The sequence below is a fragment of the Guyanagaster necrorhizus genome (genome assembly GCF_019112545.1).
Source record: "Guyanagaster necrorhizus MCA 3950 unplaced genomic scaffold BT62scaffold_46, whole genome shotgun sequence".
NCBI lineage: Eukaryota > Fungi > Basidiomycota > Agaricomycetes > Agaricales > Physalacriaceae > Guyanagaster > Guyanagaster necrorhizus.
Window position 1 is genome coordinate 122,550 of NW_025064925.1, and position 19,028 is coordinate 141,577.

A 19,028-nucleotide genomic window follows, 5' to 3' on the forward strand; every position below is an offset into this window, starting at 1 on the left:
GACCGCCGGGCGACAGTGAAAACAAATAATGAATATCTCCGGAAGGCAATCTCTTCGTGCCTTCATGCAGTGACCCGGTGCAAAGGTAACAAATAAACTTTTAGTAAATGTTTCCGTGCACAAGTTTGAACAAGCTTAATAGGAACCGAGAGTGGAATTGTGTAGACGTAAGACAAGATCGCAGAAATAGAGTGAAGGTAGACGATCGTATTCCTGATGAGGCCCGAGTCCTGACTTTTCTCCTGTAGATCAGCAGAATCTCTGCGGATACCAGTTGCTTGCTTGCAGATTACGCTGCGTTTACCAGCATTGGGGCATCTCTGCGTCTTCCTTTGCATATCTCCTAACAATTCCGTTGATTAACGACCACTGAATAACCTATGCTGTCTCATAGTCCGATTTCTTGAACGTGATAACGGCATAGAGCAGCGCCACCCATCCCAGTGTCCAGAATCCATTTTAGTGATGGGTGGTCCCATTGTCCAGCGTTGGTTCCAGTCCTTTGTTGATAATAGCCGTCGAGATAGCAACGAGATTCCAAGACTGCGATAGAAGTACTTTGAACAATGACAAGGAACGCAGATTGTGCGCAGACAAATGAAACAGGAATTAGTGGCTGTGCAAGCTGTTCCTTTTTTGGATTTGGATATTAAGATGCCGTCAAGCGCTTTTGCCCCCAGTGCCAGCTTCTCGCCCATGTGGATATGTACGAAGTCAATAATCCTAAATAATGGTGCTGTCCGTTTTTCTTCTTGTTAAATACGTATAATTTCCAGATATCGGAAAACAACCAAGACTGATATTTACTGACAGAAATATTCTCGCTTTTGGCATTTTCTCTCGCAACGCTTTCCGCTGCATGTGAGGAATGAATTGGCGATCTCTTCATCCCCACGGGATAATGCTTTGCTTTCATAGTGGAGCAAATACGTGCGTGGTAGCGGTGCTTGCAAATGACTTCTATTTCATCTAGATATTGTAGATTCAAGTGCGTCTGCATTGATCTTGGAACGTGATGGGCTACACTCCAGGACGACGCTTTCGCCGTTGCCAGCTAGGCGTGAGGTATTGTAAGTCGTCTGCGGGAATCATTGACGACTATGACGTACGATCTACCATTACAAGACATCTCTTACAGGTCTCTGCCGTCTCGTACCCTTTGTTTTGCATACTTCTACCGTGCTGGACTCCTCGTAGTCTATTTCCCAGACGGTGCACAGTTGCGACGACGGGTCTGTTCTGCTTGGGTTCTACTCTTATATCCCGACAGCTAATTTCTCCTCTTTTCGCCCACGATTTCGTCTTTATTGCTCTGGTGCTGCGAGTCTTCGTCCTACCGCGGTGTATATCGCTATTAAACATTGTGTCTGCCTTTTCGCGTCTGATGATAGCGTTTATGGGTGGTCGAGCTGCGCCATCTGCTGGATGCTTGCATGCGTCATTTCACAGACCAGTCATATCATGTGCTGTTTTATGGATGTGGTTTCAGCAGTCATCAATTACAATCCGATAAATCCTATATGAGACCGCTGAACCTAGTGATAAATTACCTGCAGAATCAGTACCGCTCCAGATATCTACGAACCCTAAGTTCATATTATTCTGCTTGTACCGCTGATCTACTTATAGTTTACTCTGATCTTCATTGACGTTCCCATCTCCGAGGCTTGTGGAAGCACCTAAATAAAGCTATGGAAAAGTTTGTACTAGTCCAGTCCTGTCAAGAATGTTTTACGGTTTTCTTGGAGTAAAAAAGTATGTACGAGGTGTTCGAGAAGCGGAGAAATATCTAGTCCTTTGTTTAGGCTTAGTAAGGCCCAGTAGGGGGGCATATTCATAACACGTACGTGCCAATTTTTAATTAGTTCATGCACTGAAACGTTCGCAAAGAATAGATGCAAGGATCGACTTGCTGTTGAAGCCAGGAAACGAGGTGTTTAGAAGTCATGTTCGGACAATATCGTTGGATGAAAATACATAACTATTTGGGACAGCCTGATAGTTAAAGCCTTCTAGGAGGAAAGGTAATTGTCACTCCAAGGACCTCCTTTGCCCAGGCTGATATTTATTTAATAGAAAAGGTTGTGGCAAAAAGCCTTTTTTTTCTGTCAACTCTCTCACAGCTGCAGGACCTGAGATGACCTCCCTACCCCGACGTGAACATCCAGGTATGTTCCTTTCAACGGTCAACGGCATGTCTGCTGGATATTGGAGTATCTCCAGAAATTGAACGAGATGAGGAATTTATCACCCTCGCACATCCAAACCGTCAGTCTGTCGCGTAGTGGATTATGGCTGACCTGAGGGTTCGATTCCCACTATCCGCATGACAGATTATTTCGAAACGTTTTTCTCTTTTCCACGTTCACTTCCCAGTTTAGAGTGTACTCGTTGCCTTATTTTTAGCAATGCACATCGAGACCTGAGGACGGTGATGCAGCGTATGGATTCTATAAATAATTGTTCCTTGCGAGGACATGTTCTCTCGGCCCTGTAGTCATTGTCGATAGTTTACTGATTCGTCCAGCCGTCGCTCTCAAGTATTTTTGGGATTTATGGTTAGAAGCAGCAAGAGCGTATGATCGGAGAAGGAATGTTGGGCCGGTCTCTGGCCACCCCCTCCCCCCCCCAAAAAAAAAGAAAAAAAGAAAATCATAATGGGGTTGTGGAAGGAAACGACAGACACACTTACTGGCGGTTCTGTAAACTTTACGCCGTTTTCCAGCTGTTTTTCTTCTTTACATAATCTCCGGATGTACTTGGTGTAATCATTAGCGCGAGGTTCGATTCCCTCTATCCAATCCGAGAGTCAGATAGACCAATGTTCACTTTCTCTTGACTTATGAACTGCACCGAAAAAGCCCACAAAATTCCCTGCATGCGTGCGTCCTCCAATCGGGAGGAGAGGAGAAGAGAAATGTGCAGTCGAGAGTGTCTTAGCTTGAAAGGAAGAGGTTTTGCAAAGTTCTATTTGTCAGTTCATTCTATGATTGACATATAACTTTTGGATCAACAGTGTAATGGCTGGATGGGTTGGCCTTTCCCCCGCCCGAAATTATGCTCTCGGGACCACTTTTTCACTGTAGGGTTCGATTCCCTCTGAATGAATGGTGCTGAATAAGGCCTCTATGGATTCCCATTTTTTTATGATGAGATCTGAGTTACAGCTTTTCTGCTCTGGATCAGCAGAATCTCCGCCATCACTAATTGCTTGTACCTCTGCTCTGTTTACCAGCATTTGGACGGCTTCTCCTCTTCTTTTGTATATCTCCTGTCATGTTTTGTTCATTACCCACCATTGAATAACCCATCCCGTCCAAAAGTCCGATTTCTTGAAAATGATAACTGACATTGAGTAGTGCCACCCATCCCAGACTCCATGTTAGTGATGGGTGGTCCCATTGTGCCGTGTAGTTCCAGTTCTTTGTTAAGAATCGCAGTCGGGATTGCAACCAGATTCCAAGACTACCACAAAGGTTCAAGCTCAAGTGTGAACAATAACAAGGAACGCAGATTGATTGTGCGCGGACAAAAGAAACGGGAATCAGTGGCTGTGCAAACAATCCCCTTTTTGTATTTGACGTCGACATTAAGATGCTGTCACGCGCTTTTGACCCTTGTCCAACGCGATTTCGATGCGATGTGGATATGCACGACTCAGAGTCAAACGTAAGTCATGGCGCTGCCCCCTTTTCTTCATGCTAAATCCAGGTATCGGAAAATAACCAAGATTTACCGACAGAAATATTCTCGCTCTTGGAATTTTCTCTTGCAGCACTTTCGAGAAATGAGCTGGCGATCTCCCATCGGGACGGGAATAGTATCCAACAGTGTTTTCAGAGTGGAAGAAATACATCCATGGTAGTGGCGCTTGCAATTAGGTCTACCTCGATGTTCTTTTGGATATTATGCTTACAGTCACACTGAGGAAATGGAAAGAGTAGTTGAGAACGTTGGCACCGTCCGTTTCCTCCGAGATCACGTGTTGCATTGCCGTAGATTCCCATTTGTTCGTAGCCGTAACCGAGACTATCACTAGCTATTCCCGATTCCCTCTCTTGGACCCAGCAATGCGGTTCCATAGTCCTTGCCGATAGTTTCTGTTTCATCTAGATATGGTAGAGTCGAGTACGTCTGGGTTGGTTTCACAGCACTGATCTTGGAACGTGATGGGTGATACATTCCAGAACGCTATCGTCGGTGCTAGCCAGGCCAGAAGATAGATTTAAGTTGTCTGCGGGAATAAATGACCACTATGGCGTGCCATCTACTATTTCAAGACATTTATTATAGATCTCTGACGTATCGCTCCTTTTTTTGGATAGGATGCGCGACTCCTGGTAGTATATTTCCCAGACACTTTGCGCCGCTGCATACATGCGACGATGGGTCGGTTCTACTCTCTATACACCGACAGCTAATTTATCCTCTTTCCACCGTTACGAGCTGGAGGATTTTGTCTCTATTGCTTTGACGCAGCGAGTCTTCATCCCACCGCCATGTATATCATTGTTAGACTTTGTTGTGTGCCTTTTCACGTCTATTTGAATCACATGATAGCGTTTATGGGTGGAGACGTCATCAGATCATCTGCGCTGCGCCATTTCTTGGATGCAACATGTGCCACTTTTTGGACCAATCATATCGTGAGCTATTTTATGGACGTGGTTTCAAATTGAACAAACAGCCATCAATACAATCCCAGAAATCCTATATAAGACTGCCCAACCTAGAGAGAAATACCTACCAAATCACTATCGTCGAAACATCTACCAACCTTACTTACCAACCAAGATGATGTACAATGTGCGCATTACCCTCATTGCACCGCTCTCTTTGTGCTGATCTCATTATACTTTACTCAGACCGCCGTGGACGTTCCCATCGCCGAGGCTTGTGGAAGCACTTCATGCACCTGTAGCGCGTGAGTACTTGGTAGCCATCGTATTTCATCCGGCTTATTGATGGATGGATGATTGGCAGTTGCTCTTGCGTTGCGGGAGAGTGCAAATGCTGTTCCTGCAAAAACTGAATGAATTACTTCCTGTGGATTGTGATAGTTCAGAGTATGGATAGCAACGACAGTTATTTAATTACTTTGAACCGAATCAAAATTCTTTCAGCGCCTTAACATAAGTTACATAATTGAGTGATAGACCTCTTTAATTGTACGGAGCGTTATACCTGTCAAGTCTTGATTATCGCAGGGTAGTAATACACTGAAACCTTCTCAAAGAAGACATGGAAGGTTGTACTTCTGTTAAAGCTAGGAAACGACGTCTTCACAAGTTATGGTCGTAAGATATCGTTTCAGGATGGAAGCTAGTGTACACGGGCTAATCTTGGATAGAGATACATAATTATTTGGGACCGCCGGGTACCCAAAGCCTTCCGGAAGGAAACTTAATTGTCACTACACCAATCTCCTTAGTCCAAACCACAGCATGAAAATGTTCCGACGAACATACCAGGCAAATATCCTAAGCCGATTTGTCGCCACTTCTTCTCAGTATCAGGGTATCTCCTGACGAATTCTCGTACTCGCATTTGTCCTTCGTCAACGAAAGACTGTGGTATCCATCCTTCCCGCTTCATCATCATCCACGCATTCTGGTTCGTGGTTCTGGGTACTAGAGATAGTGCGAGAAGCTCGCGGATATCACGTACATCGATGGGCTGCTTCGCCTGTATATGTAGAGCCGCAGAATTCCCGTGATCCATCCATCCCTGCAGTTTCATGAGGAGAAGCAGGATGAAGGGCATGACTGGAAGCTTCTCGAGTTGCCAAATGATGCTGGATGGAGGGATCGGGGGAATGTTCATTGATCCCGGGACGAGAACATCGACTTTGCAGCAACGCCTCAGGTCCCGGGAAACTCTGGAGGTCCCGGAAAGATCGTAGTAAAGAAGACGATAGTTGGCGAAGGGATTCTTGGAAGAGACGACGTAGAATTTGTCGTCGGTCTGAACAAGAAGATCTTTGAGATCCTCCTGCTCCCATAGTCCGCCATACGGGTTTGGCGATGTAATGACGATGTCGATGTCCTATCAGAGTGGCCTGTGAGAACTGGATATCAATGCTAGGGCAGCAAGACGTACGTTCGGTACCCGAGTGGTCCCATAGCACAAACATGCTACACTTCCGAACAGACAACCCACGATTCCTAAAGATAGGAAGGCATCTATAGCGGCGTGAGCGGTCTTCAGGATTTCTTCTGTCGTCAGGCCTTCAGAGCGCTTCAGAGACATTTCTCTCAGACTGAGGGAGCACGGGGGGTAGGGAGGTGCTGTCCCATCAGAAACGAGTCATCGAAGAATTTCGTGGGAGTAAGGCAATCTGGCCAGAGTGCAAGAGGCGCCCGGCCCGACGTATCCGAATATCGGCACTGAAGACGTGACAAACAGTGGCACATTTATTAGCTTTTCATTTTCTTCTGCGGTATAACTTCGGATAATTGCATCAGTCTGTCTCTTGACGTTAAGCTTATCCAGCTATAGAGCCTGCCCGACGCTCTGCGCGGCGGCAAGTTCCATGGGGACCACTAGTTCTTCCTTTCCGTTGATTGCCTTTATTAAATTGGTCCTGAAAAACTGGAGAAGGTTTCGTTGATGCGTTACTCGATTCGAAAGTCAGGGTATTCATCTATAAACTGAATGTTATCAGTAACTGGAGTCCAGTTAGGACATCTCTCCATTAGCGCAAGATTTCTCTCACTAATGTATGCTCCGTACACCCGTTCGAACATCGAATTCATGACCCGAAGACTTATTCCAGATTTTTCTTCCCATTTCACCATTTAGGTTTCGTTCTAAATCGGGTCAGTGTCCCCCCCTGTCCTCCAATTGCATGTTGCCATCAAATTCCTCCCGTTCGAGCACACCAAAACAAAGACATCTTATCACGCGAAACAACTTTCCGAGGGCAGTTATTTCAGCTATTTCGTAGGATGGCAACAAGCCCTGTCGTCGATTGTCCTGCGGGTTAACTTTCGCGAGGAAATCTTACCTTAGATCCGCGAGTTCTCACCATATACAGCTATCTCACGGAAATCAATCCATCAATTTTCCGGCACGCAGATATAAATGGGGGGACAATCGAACATGCGACCCTAGTTCCCTTTCTTTCTCTTTCTCTATCTTTCCCACACCCTCGAAAAGCTTCTTTCACTCCCCCCTCGTTCACCACTCTCACTTTCCGATGCCTGCTGAGAAAAAGATGATAAACGTAGTCTCTTCTGTCAAGCATAGTTCTGATGCGTTCCAGGACTTGAGGGCTTGTGATGTTTGTGGCAAGAAGACGAAGAACCTGAACCGGCACCTCCTCATCCATATTGACTATGATTATGATGATCGACGATGAGTCTCGTTCATATTTCGAGCCATCAATGGTAAGTGGACGCACCAGGCACGAATGCCCTTGGAAAGGCTGCGACGTTAGGACGACCCAGGCGGCAGGGATGAAGGTCCACATCAACACGATACAGTACGTGTGCGGTTTCTTCTCGGAGTATCCTTCTGCTGATTGGGGCTCTGAGGTGCCGTTGGGGAATGGATCTATTGGGGGATTTTATGCGCATTGCTATAACTACGCGCCAGCCGCCTACAACTACGGGGCTCCCTACGAGGTTGTGCCCAGGGCGTTCGCAGGGGAGCGTTCATATCTGGGAATCATACGCTGGGCGGATGGTTGACCACGGGATATATGGATTGTGTGTATATGAGGACCGGGTGAGGTGGCGTTCAGTGGCCCCAAGCTCTTCCACCCTATGGCGTGGATATGTCGTTGCCTGTCGACGAACTCCTCGAAGGCTTCAATGGAATGAACTTTTCTTCACCTTCCTGTATTTCTTGTTCCGGTTCCCCCCCCCTTTGTATTGCGTTCTGTGTAGCGCTGTCGCTGCTATGATGTTGTACTCCCCTTGTATTGCGTGTGGAATACGAAATTGTATTTCTGGGTGTTCGCTATGAAGAGCACAAGCTGGAGGGTGTGTTCTCTGATTCTAGGATCATTATGAACGAGAAACTACGATATCAAGTAGAGCAGCTTACTGTCACGGCAGACTTGGGCTTCACTACCGCTCCCCAGTCCAACCTTTAACGTGCCTGTCTGGTCGGTGCCAGGAGACCGGGATCGATCCCAAGGTCTTCCTTCGTCAGCAAAAATTCGCCGTAGTCCCCAAATCCCTTTGCTCCCCAACACTGTCATGACCACCAATTCACGCCCGAACGACTTTCCGGCGAACAAAGTACAGTTCTGGACCCGAAGTTAGCTGCGACCAAAGTGTATCGCGCTACATTCAATAGGCCTTGTTCGCGTGCATTTGAATCACTCGAAAGTCAGGTCGTCTGCGCTGCCCCATTTCTTGGATGCGGCTTCAGATGAGGTAAACAGCCATAAATACGATCCTGTATAAACCCGCCTAACCTAGTGAGAAAAACCCTGTTGAATCACTACCACTAGAAGCATCTATGAAACCCTACTTATCAACCGAGATCATGTTCCCCGTTCGTATTATTCTGCCTGTGCTTTCCTACCTGTGCTGATCCATCATCTATACTTTTCCCAGAAGACCCTTGAAATTCCTGTCTCCGAGGCCTGTGGAAGCATTTTGTGCACCTGCAGCACATGAGTAGTTGGTGGAAGTTCATATTGTATCCCACTTATTATTTTCAGATATTCTTGCACCGCCGGCGCGTGTAAATACTGCTCCTGCAGGAATTGATTCCCGTCAGACTGTCGCAATGGATGGCAGAGGAGAATTAATGAGCTTGAGTGGAATCGAAAGCTTTCGACTCTGAATGATCTGCTACTTATGGACCCGGGCCTGGAAGCAATCAGGATAATTTTCTGTCCTTTTTGCTTTCTTCTACTGGTTGGTGATATGTACCAGGCAACCGTAGAGGTCCTTATCCCCCACGGTTCGATTCTAGTTGCTCCTCCCTTGATTGACGTGTACGTGGTGCAATGGTACATTTCATGTGCGCAGGGTTCGATTCCCTCTGTTCTAATGGTAGATAAACTTGCCACTTTTTTTCACATCCACGTTCCCTTCCTAATTATTTACCTCGACGGCGTTGGAACCGTATCGCTAGGTCCAAGAGAGGGAATCGGCAATGGATAGTGATAGTCGCGGTTGTAGCTACGGACAAGCGGGAATATACGGCAATGCGACACGTGATCTCGGAGGAACCGGACCGTGCCAACGCTCCCAGAGTCTGAATTTATCTTGGTCAGAAACTGACAAACACACACACATTCACGCGAAACCCTGCATGTGTTGAGAGTGGTTCTCCCCTATAGAAGGAGGAGAAGAAACTAGTGCGTTTGAAAACAATTTATTGAAAGAGTAAGGAATCGGTGGAGGAATCGGCTGGGCAACCTCTTCGTCAGTTCATTCCCTGATTGCATATGACCTTCGAAAGCAACGGGTGCAATGGCTGCCTGGGTTCAATTCCCCATTTCCGAATTATTCTCGACGAATTAGTCCACTTTTATGACACGGTTTGGTTTTACCTTTCTGTTCACGGGGCCTAAATAACGAACGCCTGTATATAAGTAGTGTAATATATTATGGCGTAGCTTAGGGTTCGATTCCCTCTACCAGAATGGCGGATTGCTGGAATTGTGTTCCTTTTTTCACGTTCACTTTTCAGTGAAAATGATCTCATTCGCTTTATGTTTTGGTAATGCACATGAAGATCTGAGTATGGTGATGCAGCATGTATGGATTAGAATTCCGTATGGGTATGTGCTGTAACGTCTCTGTAGTCAGAAGTTGCGTTGGTGATTTATCAAAGTTTTTATCTGTATTCGGAGGGAAATCTGTCACTAAATGACAACAACTATCAATCAACGACTGTTGGAGTTCCGGCTGCCAAAGCCTGTTGCAGCACCTGTAGTATACTCGGCAGCATCATATTTTTTCTCTGACTGATGACAATTTCTAGCTGTTCCGCAAAAGAACCGAATACGTAGCGGGCTGCGGGAGGAAGAGAAGAGTCTAACCGACCTGAACTGGGGCACATTTTATCGTACCCAGCCAGCGTGTTCCATCATGACAACTTGTCACTGCCTGCTGCTGCACACACATATAACAGCAGTGTACTGGATACCGTTCGTTCCTCCGATAGCTTTGGGGTTGATTCCCTCTATCCGAGTGTCGTGGGAACTCTGGACCGAGAATTAGGAGCAGCTACTGGTGGTTGTGTAACCTCTACGCACTTTTCGAACTGTTCCTCTCCCTTCTTTACATAATCCCCTGATATACCTGGTGTAATGGCATCTATCATTATCTCGAGTTCGATTCCCTCCGTCGCAATCGAGAGTCAGCAGGTTGATTCTCTTTTTTGGCATTTTTTATGCTTACTTTTTGTTTCTCTTCATGCAAATCTCCAACTTGTGAACTGCGTCCCCCCTTCTCCCCTCACGGAACTTGATGGATCATCGTCCATGGTTGACTTTCTCTTCACGGGAGGCTTAAACAATGAACACTTGGATATAAGTAGCGTAATGGATTATGGCTCAACCTCAGGGTTCGATTCCCTCTATCCGAATGAAAGGTGGCTGTTAACTTTTGAGTTTAGAGTGCACTCGCTCCCCTTCTTTTTGGTTATGCACAACGAGACCTGAGGATGGTGATGCAGCGTGTCGAGAGTTCCGCACGGGGATGTCTCCTCTCGGCTCTGGAGTCATGAGGATAAAACTTGAGGAGGTGACGTCACTGCGAGAGGTGCCGGTGATGCATCTCGAGTGATACCGGCGCCGATTAAATCACTAAAGCTCCGACGAACGACCAGCTGATATTTGTCGATAGGTTCCCCCCTGCGCTTTTTGACGACGGACGAACCTCATATCACGTACGTAACCACGAGAATTATTGCTCTGGAGGACTAAATGATCATGTAGGCAGTCGTATCTATGAGATACCACGGGATGGTGATCATTATGTCCACGGAACGCGTGAAAACTCGAGAAGACAAACCTGTATGCTTCCTTCTCCCCCTCCTCCCGTAGGCCTACAGCCCGTACCTGTACATGAGGGGGGCAATTGATGGCGCTCTGTGTCTCAACTATGCTTAGTTGTATTTATGTATCATCAGCCATCCTGTAGGCCTAGTCAGTTGCCCAAGCAGTGCGCTATTTTATGGATGAAGATAAACAGTCGGCCTATACACGACCACTCGATCTAGGTGTATGAACACGTAACGACTTCTCCACTGAGCATGGACGAATGCTCCCGTGACCACCGACTGCCTCAACAGGAGGGCGCATGTAACGCCCATATCAAAACACGCCATAAGAACAATCAATCATCTTCACCGACAGCGCGGCACGCACGTGCAAACCAGTATTAATTCCCCAGTCGTAAATCCATCTGGCCACCTTGTGATGTAGAATTTTTTTATCCCGCTTCGGTTTGGAACAGAGAGAAAGGCGATGGTGTAGATCAGCAGCAGATCGTCGGCGAGCAGCATCATCCAAGGGTGGGCCGATGACTAAGCAGTGTTTATTGCAAATTGTCCCAATTCCACGTCATTTGCTCTGAGTCTGTGCATCGGCCTTGGATTTCATTCCCAACTTTCCATCCTCACAGCACTTTTATCAGACGGCTGCACGGACATACCTTAAACTAAACCCGTCAGTTCGGTTCTCAGTTATGAAAAAGTGGCCCACCACAGGTTCGGAGTTCAGCAAAGAATTGACAGTACTCGGGGAAAAAGGGGGAGGTTAAGGTTGTCGTAGAGCGTATGTATGGATCCCCCCTCACATCCGACGAGCCAGTAAAGAGCCGTCCTGAGACTGAAAGCGGATCAGCGTAAGGATTCAAAGAATACTTGCAAGTACTAATTTACTTCCGTTACCAAGCAGAGATACGATCCAAAGATATTCGCGGTGGACACGGCTTTCTCTCTAACATCAGAATCTCGTCCCATGCTAATAGAGCGGGCAGTGTAATTCCCAGTCCTTTGTTCAGAACAAGAATAAGAGTAGCATAGCCATCTAGATTCCAAAGTAAGGTGGGGGGATTGTGCGTGGACAAAAAAAAACAGGGATTCGTGGCTCTCATCCCATGAACGCGATGTGGACATGTACCACTCATTCAACTGCAAAACTGACCTTACTTCTTGGAAATAGATGCCTCCAAGCTGACGCAAACCAAACTTCTGATTGTGTTCACCCTGAATCCTTTGTCTCAGCACTCCTTTGGTGGATATTGGTTGGAGCCGCCATTTCACTAGGGCTCCGGCGAAGAAGTGCTAGAGACGACTGAGCCCGATGTACACTTGAAAGCCTTCATGGATCTGGTATCAGAGCTGACTAAATCACTACACGGCAAGCTGCAACGAACTAGTTTATTGAAAATCGCAGACGAGAACATGATATGTACGTATCGCGACAATTATTTGCTGGAGGAGGAATAAATGACTACGTAGAGAAAATACTAATGAAACAAGGAGAGATAGAATACTTATATCCAGTCCAAATAACGCGCCCGGACCCCACCTACTTCGTCCTCCTCCGCTTCCTAGCACCCCCCACCGTCATCGCCCCCTCCTCCATCTTCATCCTCTCCTCCTCCCTCCATGCCTTCCTACACTCCTTCTTCGCCCCATCATTCACCTGATGCCTCTTCAGTGCATCCACCCGCGTAAACCCCTTCCTGCACCCCCCGCACACGTAGCGCCGTTCCGGGCAATGTCCCGCCGACTCGGCGTGCCGAGGGAAATCCCCCCGGTTCACGAGCATGTGGACGCACCCCGGGAACGCACAACGGTACTTGTGCTTTTTTTTCCCCTTCTCCTCCTCCTCCTCCTCCTCCCCCTTGGGGTGCTTGGATGATCGGAGATGCGCATACAACATGTCGAGGGAGGGGAAACGGTTATCGCAGTGGAGGTAGAGGCAGCGGAGCTCGGGCGGAGGAGAGGGAGAGAATAATGTTAGCGACGAAGAGGGCGAGAGCGAGGCTGCGACGGGAGATGCCTCGGCGCGTTCACGACCACCACGAGGTAGCGGGCGGATCTCGCGCTCTTGAGCTTCAACTTTAACGACCGGCAATGGTGAACGAGGAGGAAGGGGGCCCGGACAGTGTCCCAGATCAAGATCCAGAGGCTTGTCCTGCTCATTCAGTATCGCAGGAGCGGCCAACTCACCATCCTGCGGGTACGATAAAGGAACGAGAGGAGGAAGCCCGCTCCCAGGCTCCGCATAATGCTTCGGGTACGCCGCCCAAAATTCCCGAGTGGGTGCCGGCGCACAGAACGTCCACCCAGGGGAATGCTCGTGCGCGATCTCGCCATTGACAAACTCTATCCGATGGACGTCTTCTCCCGTCGTTGGACGTACCTGCGAATAGAGATCGATGAACCTCCCCAGTGCTGGCCCGTCGTGCCAGAGGCACCATGGGGTGTCCCCGCTGTACGAGCAGAACCACCTATTCGTGCTGGGAGGAGCATACGCACAAAGTGTGTCGTTCCTGTCGGGAATGACGCCGTCTGCAGATACTTGCTGTATGGTCTCCCGGTTCGCCATGAATATGTCTTCCAAGCCAGTGGAAGACATACTGAGAAAAGAACGCAGAACGAGGGGGACCGATGTGGGGAGGGAGATTGTCCTCCTGGATTTTAAGCATTTCGGTGGCAAATGGAAATCAAGGTCGAAGCTCTCCGATAAAGGCAAATTCCCCCAAGGACAATGTAACTTGTCTTTATTCGACGCCTTAGCGTGGCGGAATTTTTCGCATTGGTCATTCAAGACAAAAACTTTGACTGACAATGCCTTGGGAAGAGCTCGCAAGGTAATGTAGGACGCGCCAGTCGGGTGCATTCCGCACACGCTAACGCGAAAAGGAAAAAAAAACACCAAAAAGAAAGAATAAGGGCAGCTGCGTGCACGCGACGCGTCAGGGTCAAGTAATTTTTGAAACCGCCGATTTGGAGTCGGAGGGGGGACCGAATAGCACCCATCGACTTCACATAGTCAAAGATCTTCCGTCTAGATCGCCGTTTAAGTTTTAGCTTCGTCGTTGTAACTTCTCATTAGAGTTGGATGTTCCTTCATACACAGACCGGGCCGTCGCAACGTTTGAAATGTTCGTTGTTCTGTCAACATCTGCACGCTCGGGGAGAGAATACTGAACCCGAAAACATTTATGGGATCATAACGGAGATCTGTCATCAAGATCGTTATGTCCCTCTTAAACAGAGAAGTGATTGAACTTGGACATACTTGTTCCCATAACAAAGCTGGCATCAGAACGTCCGGGCATCATGTCCTGATTTTCGTTGGCATTTCTAAGGCTATAGGGAACGATGAGACTTGAACATTGCAAAGTGAGCCAACAGCCTACCCCAAATTACATAGCAGAAACCGCGTCGACCGCAGCGTCTCACTCTGGAAGTACGACGTCTTGACATACAAAGAGCCGAGAAAACGAACGTACGTACGGCAGAACGACGGAACGACGGAACGGTCCAGTACCGAAATTCTCCTTCTCAAACAAAAGCATCATCTTATAGGGCTCTGAAGTCGCTGTATTGCGACTGAAGACAGGCAAACGGCGAAGTGGATGTATGCGCCAAAGTATTTCGAACGTCTGGAAGGATCTCAAGATTAAAGCGAAATATAAGACCGTATAAGCGTACGAGGACAAATAACTGCCAGATTTCGCTCTTCGCCAAACATCGGGCTGAAGCAAGCGTTGGCCTTTCATAGTCTTCCGCCATAAAAGTGGTGTTGGATGACGAAAAAACGAATACACTGGCGCATCTGCCAGACATCAGCGCAGAGCGACAAAAAATACCGAGTTCGCTTACTCGCGCGCTAGCACTCATATCCCCGTTCAAAATGTGATTCTTGGACTTGAAAAGGGCTATCTCAGTGGCATATCATTGACGGTAGCTCCATGGTAATATTATTCGAGAAGATTCAAAAGAAATACCAGGGCAAGGGCTTACACAGAGGACAAAACCCACATAGAAAAGGCGGTATTCAGTGTTCACTGCGGCTCTTCCACTGGAGCACAATGAGACGTTACGTCCTCCAGATGTATTTTCATAGTATAAAATGGTGGCGGTGATGAAGCAAGGAAGAATGCAGTCCAGATAATGGCGGGAGAAGGAAAGGAAGGGGGCGTGGGAAAGACAATGACACGAACACGTGGGTCTGCGAGACGCGACTCGGACACGACGACCCGCCTTGTGCGGTTCGTCAAACGGCTATCGCCTCTTCCCACCTGTGGACTACCATTTTGTCACGCGAAACCTTGACTCATGCTCACAAAATCTGCCCAACTCGCCGAATTGAATAACTTTACTCAAATCCAAATGGTAGGCTACGTCTTTGTCATCATCCGCTCATCTTTGCGGGATGTCATTACAGCTTAACCCTACGTTCGCGTAGGTCGTGTCGTATGGATCCTGGAACCTAACTCAACTAGAGTCTTGAGTTTTAATGCCGTAAAGGCTGACGCTGTATCTCGGCAGCCTGTAATGATCCCCAAAGAATCTTCATATACTTCTTCCGGCATGGACACCGTAGGACTCCATCTCCCAGCGCTATAACTACCGGTGTGAATATTACTCCCACTGATGTGAATCATGCTGCCAAAGCTTGCCGTTGTCATGGGTGCCACCGGAAAACAGGGCGGCCACGTCGTCGCCGCGCTTCTGAACCATACAAAGTACGCGCGGCTATTCGTAACATAACCAATGACAAAGCTAGATAGCTCTTGTCGCAAGGCGCCGATGTCGTTTACGCAGACCATGACGACTACGAAGTGTAGGAAACGCACTACAGGTCGGCCTCTCCTTCGAATTTTGACGGAAGATCTTGGGATTCATCCCGCTCGCCTCATTACGACAGCACAGGCGTTTGAAAGGTTGGACTGGGGAGCAGTCGAGAAGCCCAAGTCCCCATTACAGTAAGCTGCTGTACTTGAAATCGTAGTTTCTCCTTGAGAATGTTCAAATCAGCGACCGAACCGCCAGCCTTTGTCCTTCATCACGAAGGCCCAGAAATACAAATTTCGTATTCCACACGCAATACAAGGAGAGTGCAAAATCATAGCAACGACAGCGGTAACCAGAGCACAGTACAAACGACGGAGGAACCGGAACGAGAAACACAGCAAGGCGAATTTTTATCTGATAGAGTGAGATAACCAGTAAGAAGAAAAGTCCATTCTTTTAAAGCCTCCGAGGAGTTCTTCGACAGGAAACGACGTATCCACACCATAGGGCGGAGGAGCTTGAGGCCACTGAGCGCCACCTCACCCGGTCCTCGTATACAAACAATCCATATATCCCGAGGTCGACCATCCCCCGAGCGCTTGATTCCCATACATGAATGGCTCCCCTGCAAATGCCCTAGGCACAACCTCATAGGGAGCCCCGTAGTTGTACGCGGCCCGCACGTAGTTATAGCAAGGCGCATAAAATCCCCCAATCGATCCATTCCCCAACGGCACCTCAGAGCCCCAATCAGCAGAAGGATCCTCCGAGAAGAAACCACACACGTACTGTATCGTCTTGATGTGGACCTTCATCCCCGCCACTGGGTCGTCCTAACGTCGCAGCCTTTCCAGGGGCATTCGTGCCTGGTGCGTCCAATTACCGTTGATAGCTCGAAATATGAACCAGACTCACGGTCGATCATCATAGTCAACATGGATGAGGAGGTGCCGGTTCAGGTTCTTCGTCTTCTTGCCACAAACCTCACAAGCCCTCAAGTCCTGGAATGCATCAGAACTATGCTTGACAGAAGAGACTACGTTTATCACCTTTTTCTCAGCAGGCATCGGAAAGTGAGAGTGGTGAACGAGGGGGGAGTGAAAGAAGCTTTTCGAGGGTGTGGGAAAGATAGAGAAAGAGAAAGAAAGGGAACTAGGGTCGCATGTTCGATTGTCCCCCCATTTATACCTGCGTGCCGGAAAATTGATGGATTGATTTCCGTGAGATAGCTGTATATGGTGAGAACTCGCGGATATAAGGTAAGATTTCCTCGTGAAAGTTAACCCGCGGGACAATCGACGACAGGGCTCGTTGTCGTCCTACCAATTAGCTGAAATAACTGCCCTCGGAAAGTTGTTTCGCTTGATAAGAAGTCTTTATTTTGGTTGGCTCGAACGGGAGGAATTTGATGGCAACATGTAATTGGAGGACAGGGGCGGACACTGACCCGATTTAGAACGAAACCTAAATGAACTCGAGGTGAAATGGGAAGAAAAATCTGGAATAAGTCTTCGGGTCATGAATTCGATGTTCGAACGGGTGTACGGAGCATACATTAGTGAGAGAAACCTTGCGCTAATGGAGAGCTGTCCTAACTGGACTCCAGTTAATGATAACATTCAGTTTATAGATGAATACCCTCACTTTCGAATCGAGTAACCCATCAACGAAACCTTCTCCAGTTTTTCAGGACCAATTTAATAAAGGCAATCAACGGAAAGGAAGAAGTCGAGGTCCCGATTGAAGTCCCCCCTGCATCAGGCTGGATACGTGGCTGGATACGCCCAACATCAAGGAAAGCGAAGTACGTCGCTGCCTCACATCGTTGTACCACCAAACTAGATGATAATACACAAATGAATCAGGGGAGGCATTTTGTACAGGTGTCTATGAGTGTGCCTGAAATCCTCCAATTTTGGGATCCGTACTAAAATAAAATACACCCGTCATCATATACATATTTTAATCATGTCGAGGCGGTATCATAACCCTCAATCTGACGTATCTGTGAAGCAAAATATGAAAATAGTAAACACAAAAATTCCACGAGACACGTACCGCTCCCATCTCCCTCACTGAGTATCCTCTTCAGGGAACGACACTTCGTCAGATGTCTAGCGACCGTTTCTGGGCGAGAAGATGCTGAACAACAGTACGGACATCTGAACCTGTTCTCATTATGATAACTCGAATTAAAGTGCCTCTTTAGTGCACCGGACTTGACGAAAAGCGATGTAGGTTTTCGGGGTTTGGCCTCGCAGCAGGCCAGGTAAATGAACGGATCTTTACCTTCTCCAGGAGCAGAATGGGCATCTCTGGCGTGGCGAGGGGTGAAGGTCGTTTGCGAATCAGGAGGACAGAGAAGACAAACGGAATTGATATTGATGTCATCGAGGACCTCAGCGTAGAAGTAATCCTCGGGATTCCTGGCGAATTTCGGGTACTTTTTGCAGAGGGCTTGTTTGAATGTAAAATTGAGCAGCTCGATAACTGTGTTGGAGGTGGAGCCAGAAGGTTTGTTATTGCCGGGAAATTGGGCTTTCCGTCCATTATTTATGTCGTATGGAGAGGTACTTGATCTAGGTAACTATAAGTCTCCCGGATGAAGAAGAAGTGTATGAACATACCGAAGAATGCTCCGTTTCTCCCGCCGTGCAGTTAAAGGCAGTGACTCGTTCGAAGAACTATCCGATGACCTACAAATTGTCAGGTTTTCGATGTGAAAACTGACTAAGAACGAACGACGTCTGGGATCTGGGCGGCGGTGAGTCACCGCCGTAATTGATCCAGCCTCTCGCAACGGTCGTACTCGGCGACAGACTGGAAGATGGAGATGTTGAGGGCGAAGTTTTTGCGGACGAGGTAGACACAGGACTGATAAAGGAGCGAGATGTGATGGAAGTAGGAGGATATCTAAAATGATATACGCGTGAACAACTGAGAGCTCGAGATTTCGGGCAGACGCGTACATTTCGCGTGGGTCTGGAGAGTGTTGCGCGTCATCTTGCCACATGCTTGGTGGAACGGAGGCCATCATCACTGTTACAGATACCTCAGGTGGCGGCGCGTGCAATGACACCACCGTATCGTTGGGCGACATGGTGGAAGAGTGTGGCGTGGATTCAGGGTGGGCATAGTAATTGTCGCCAGCGAGCGCGTCGAATCCCATATTATCAATGGATAGATTACAAAGGTCGCTGCCCATAGAGCTGCCTCCGACGTCGTCGTCCATGGACCTAGCAAGAAGTTGGAGCCCATAATAATGAACACATTGAATTGAACGACGGCTAACCTGAGGA

At 47.8% G+C, this 19,028-nt stretch overlaps 11 protein-coding genes across 11 annotated transcripts; 4 read left to right on the plus strand and 7 right to left on the minus strand.

Moving 5' to 3' along the window:
• Positions 1-654: 654 nt before the first annotated feature.
• On the plus strand, positions 655-2,285 carry BT62DRAFT_1012448 (uncharacterized protein; the record flags this gene model as incomplete). The annotated part of the gene is made up of 8 exons (XM_043177929.1): positions 655-742; positions 814-861; positions 919-930; positions 983-1,070; positions 1,139-1,232; positions 1,271-1,437; positions 2,077-2,168; positions 2,224-2,285. The coding sequence occupies 8 exons, from the start codon at positions 655-657 to the stop codon at positions 2,283-2,285; spliced, it is 651 nt and encodes a 216-aa protein (XP_043034173.1).
• A 1,297-nt stretch (positions 2,286-3,582) lies between these two features.
• BT62DRAFT_937808 (uncharacterized protein) lies at positions 3,583-4,176 on the minus strand. Its single transcript, XM_043187405.1, has 2 exons — positions 3,743-4,176; positions 3,583-3,669 (listed from the first exon to the last, which is right to left on the minus strand). The coding sequence occupies exon 1, from the start codon at positions 4,107-4,109 to the stop codon at positions 3,837-3,839; it is 273 nt and encodes a 90-aa protein (XP_043034174.1). The 5' UTR covers positions 4,110-4,176; the 3' UTR covers positions 3,583-3,669; positions 3,743-3,836.
• Positions 4,177-5,427: 1,251 nt separating this feature from the next.
• On the minus strand, positions 5,428-6,249 carry BT62DRAFT_1012449 (uncharacterized protein; the record flags this gene model as incomplete). The annotated part of the gene is made up of 2 exons (XM_043177930.1): positions 5,428-6,045; positions 6,100-6,249. 2 exons carry the CDS (start codon positions 6,247-6,249, stop codon positions 5,428-5,430), a joined length of 768 nt encoding a protein of 255 aa, XP_043034175.1.
• An 874-nt stretch (positions 6,250-7,123) lies between these two features.
• Positions 7,124-7,651, plus strand: BT62DRAFT_937810 (uncharacterized protein). Its single transcript, XM_043187406.1, has 2 exons — positions 7,124-7,483; positions 7,536-7,651. Exon 1 carries the CDS (start codon positions 7,199-7,201, stop codon positions 7,358-7,360), a length of 162 nt encoding a protein of 53 aa, XP_043034176.1. The 5' UTR covers positions 7,124-7,198; the 3' UTR covers positions 7,361-7,483; positions 7,536-7,651.
• Positions 7,652-9,805: 2,154 nt separating this feature from the next.
• On the minus strand, positions 9,806-10,471 carry BT62DRAFT_937812 (uncharacterized protein; the record flags this gene model as incomplete). The annotated part of the gene is made up of 2 exons (XM_043187407.1): positions 10,223-10,471; positions 9,806-10,171 (listed from the first exon to the last, which is right to left on the minus strand). A coding segment is annotated over exon 2 (176 nt), but the record flags the coding sequence as incomplete, so codon positions are not given.
• On the plus strand, positions 10,198-10,715 carry BT62DRAFT_575536 (uncharacterized protein). The gene has a single exon (XM_043181456.1). It carries the CDS (start codon positions 10,277-10,279, stop codon positions 10,628-10,630), a length of 354 nt encoding a protein of 117 aa, XP_043034178.1. The 5' UTR covers positions 10,198-10,276; the 3' UTR covers positions 10,631-10,715.
• Positions 10,716-12,464: 1,749 nt separating this feature from the next.
• Positions 12,465-14,052, minus strand: BT62DRAFT_575574 (uncharacterized protein). Its single transcript, XM_043181458.1, has one exon. The coding sequence runs from the start codon at positions 13,823-13,825 to the stop codon at positions 12,506-12,508; it is 1,320 nt and encodes a 439-aa protein (XP_043034179.1). The 5' UTR covers positions 13,826-14,052; the 3' UTR covers positions 12,465-12,505.
• BT62DRAFT_575568 (uncharacterized protein) lies at positions 13,916-14,911 on the minus strand. The gene is made up of 6 exons (XM_043181457.1): positions 14,815-14,911; positions 14,644-14,767; positions 14,442-14,594; positions 14,349-14,392; positions 14,228-14,298; positions 13,916-14,169 (listed from the first exon to the last, which is right to left on the minus strand). The coding sequence occupies exons 2-6, from the start codon at positions 14,722-14,724 to the stop codon at positions 14,006-14,008; spliced, it is 513 nt and encodes a 170-aa protein (XP_043034180.1). The 5' UTR covers positions 14,725-14,767; positions 14,815-14,911; the 3' UTR covers positions 13,916-14,005.
• Positions 14,912-15,105: 194 nt separating this feature from the next.
• On the plus strand, positions 15,106-16,595 carry BT62DRAFT_997614 (uncharacterized protein; the record flags this gene model as incomplete). Its single annotated transcript, XM_043190665.1, has 5 exons — positions 15,106-15,157; positions 15,401-15,534; positions 15,610-15,680; positions 15,783-15,920; positions 15,947-16,595. The coding sequence occupies 5 exons, from the start codon at positions 15,106-15,108 to the stop codon at positions 16,158-16,160; spliced, it is 609 nt and encodes a 202-aa protein (XP_043034181.1). The 3' UTR covers positions 16,161-16,595.
• On the minus strand, positions 16,351-16,871 carry BT62DRAFT_937813 (uncharacterized protein). Its single transcript, XM_043187408.1, has 2 exons — positions 16,519-16,871; positions 16,351-16,466 (listed from the first exon to the last, which is right to left on the minus strand). Exon 1 carries the CDS (start codon positions 16,794-16,796, stop codon positions 16,641-16,643), a length of 156 nt encoding a protein of 51 aa, XP_043034182.1. The 5' UTR covers positions 16,797-16,871; the 3' UTR covers positions 16,351-16,466; positions 16,519-16,640.
• A 765-nt stretch (positions 16,872-17,636) lies between these two features.
• BT62DRAFT_997616 (uncharacterized protein) lies at positions 17,637-18,967 on the minus strand. The gene is made up of 5 exons (XM_043190666.1): positions 18,699-18,967; positions 18,472-18,642; positions 18,357-18,425; positions 17,788-18,308; positions 17,637-17,734 (listed from the first exon to the last, which is right to left on the minus strand). The coding sequence occupies exons 1-5, from the start codon at positions 18,959-18,961 to the stop codon at positions 17,721-17,723; spliced, it is 1,038 nt and encodes a 345-aa protein (XP_043034183.1). The 5' UTR covers positions 18,962-18,967; the 3' UTR covers positions 17,637-17,720.
• Between the last annotated feature and the right edge of the window lie 61 nt (positions 18,968-19,028).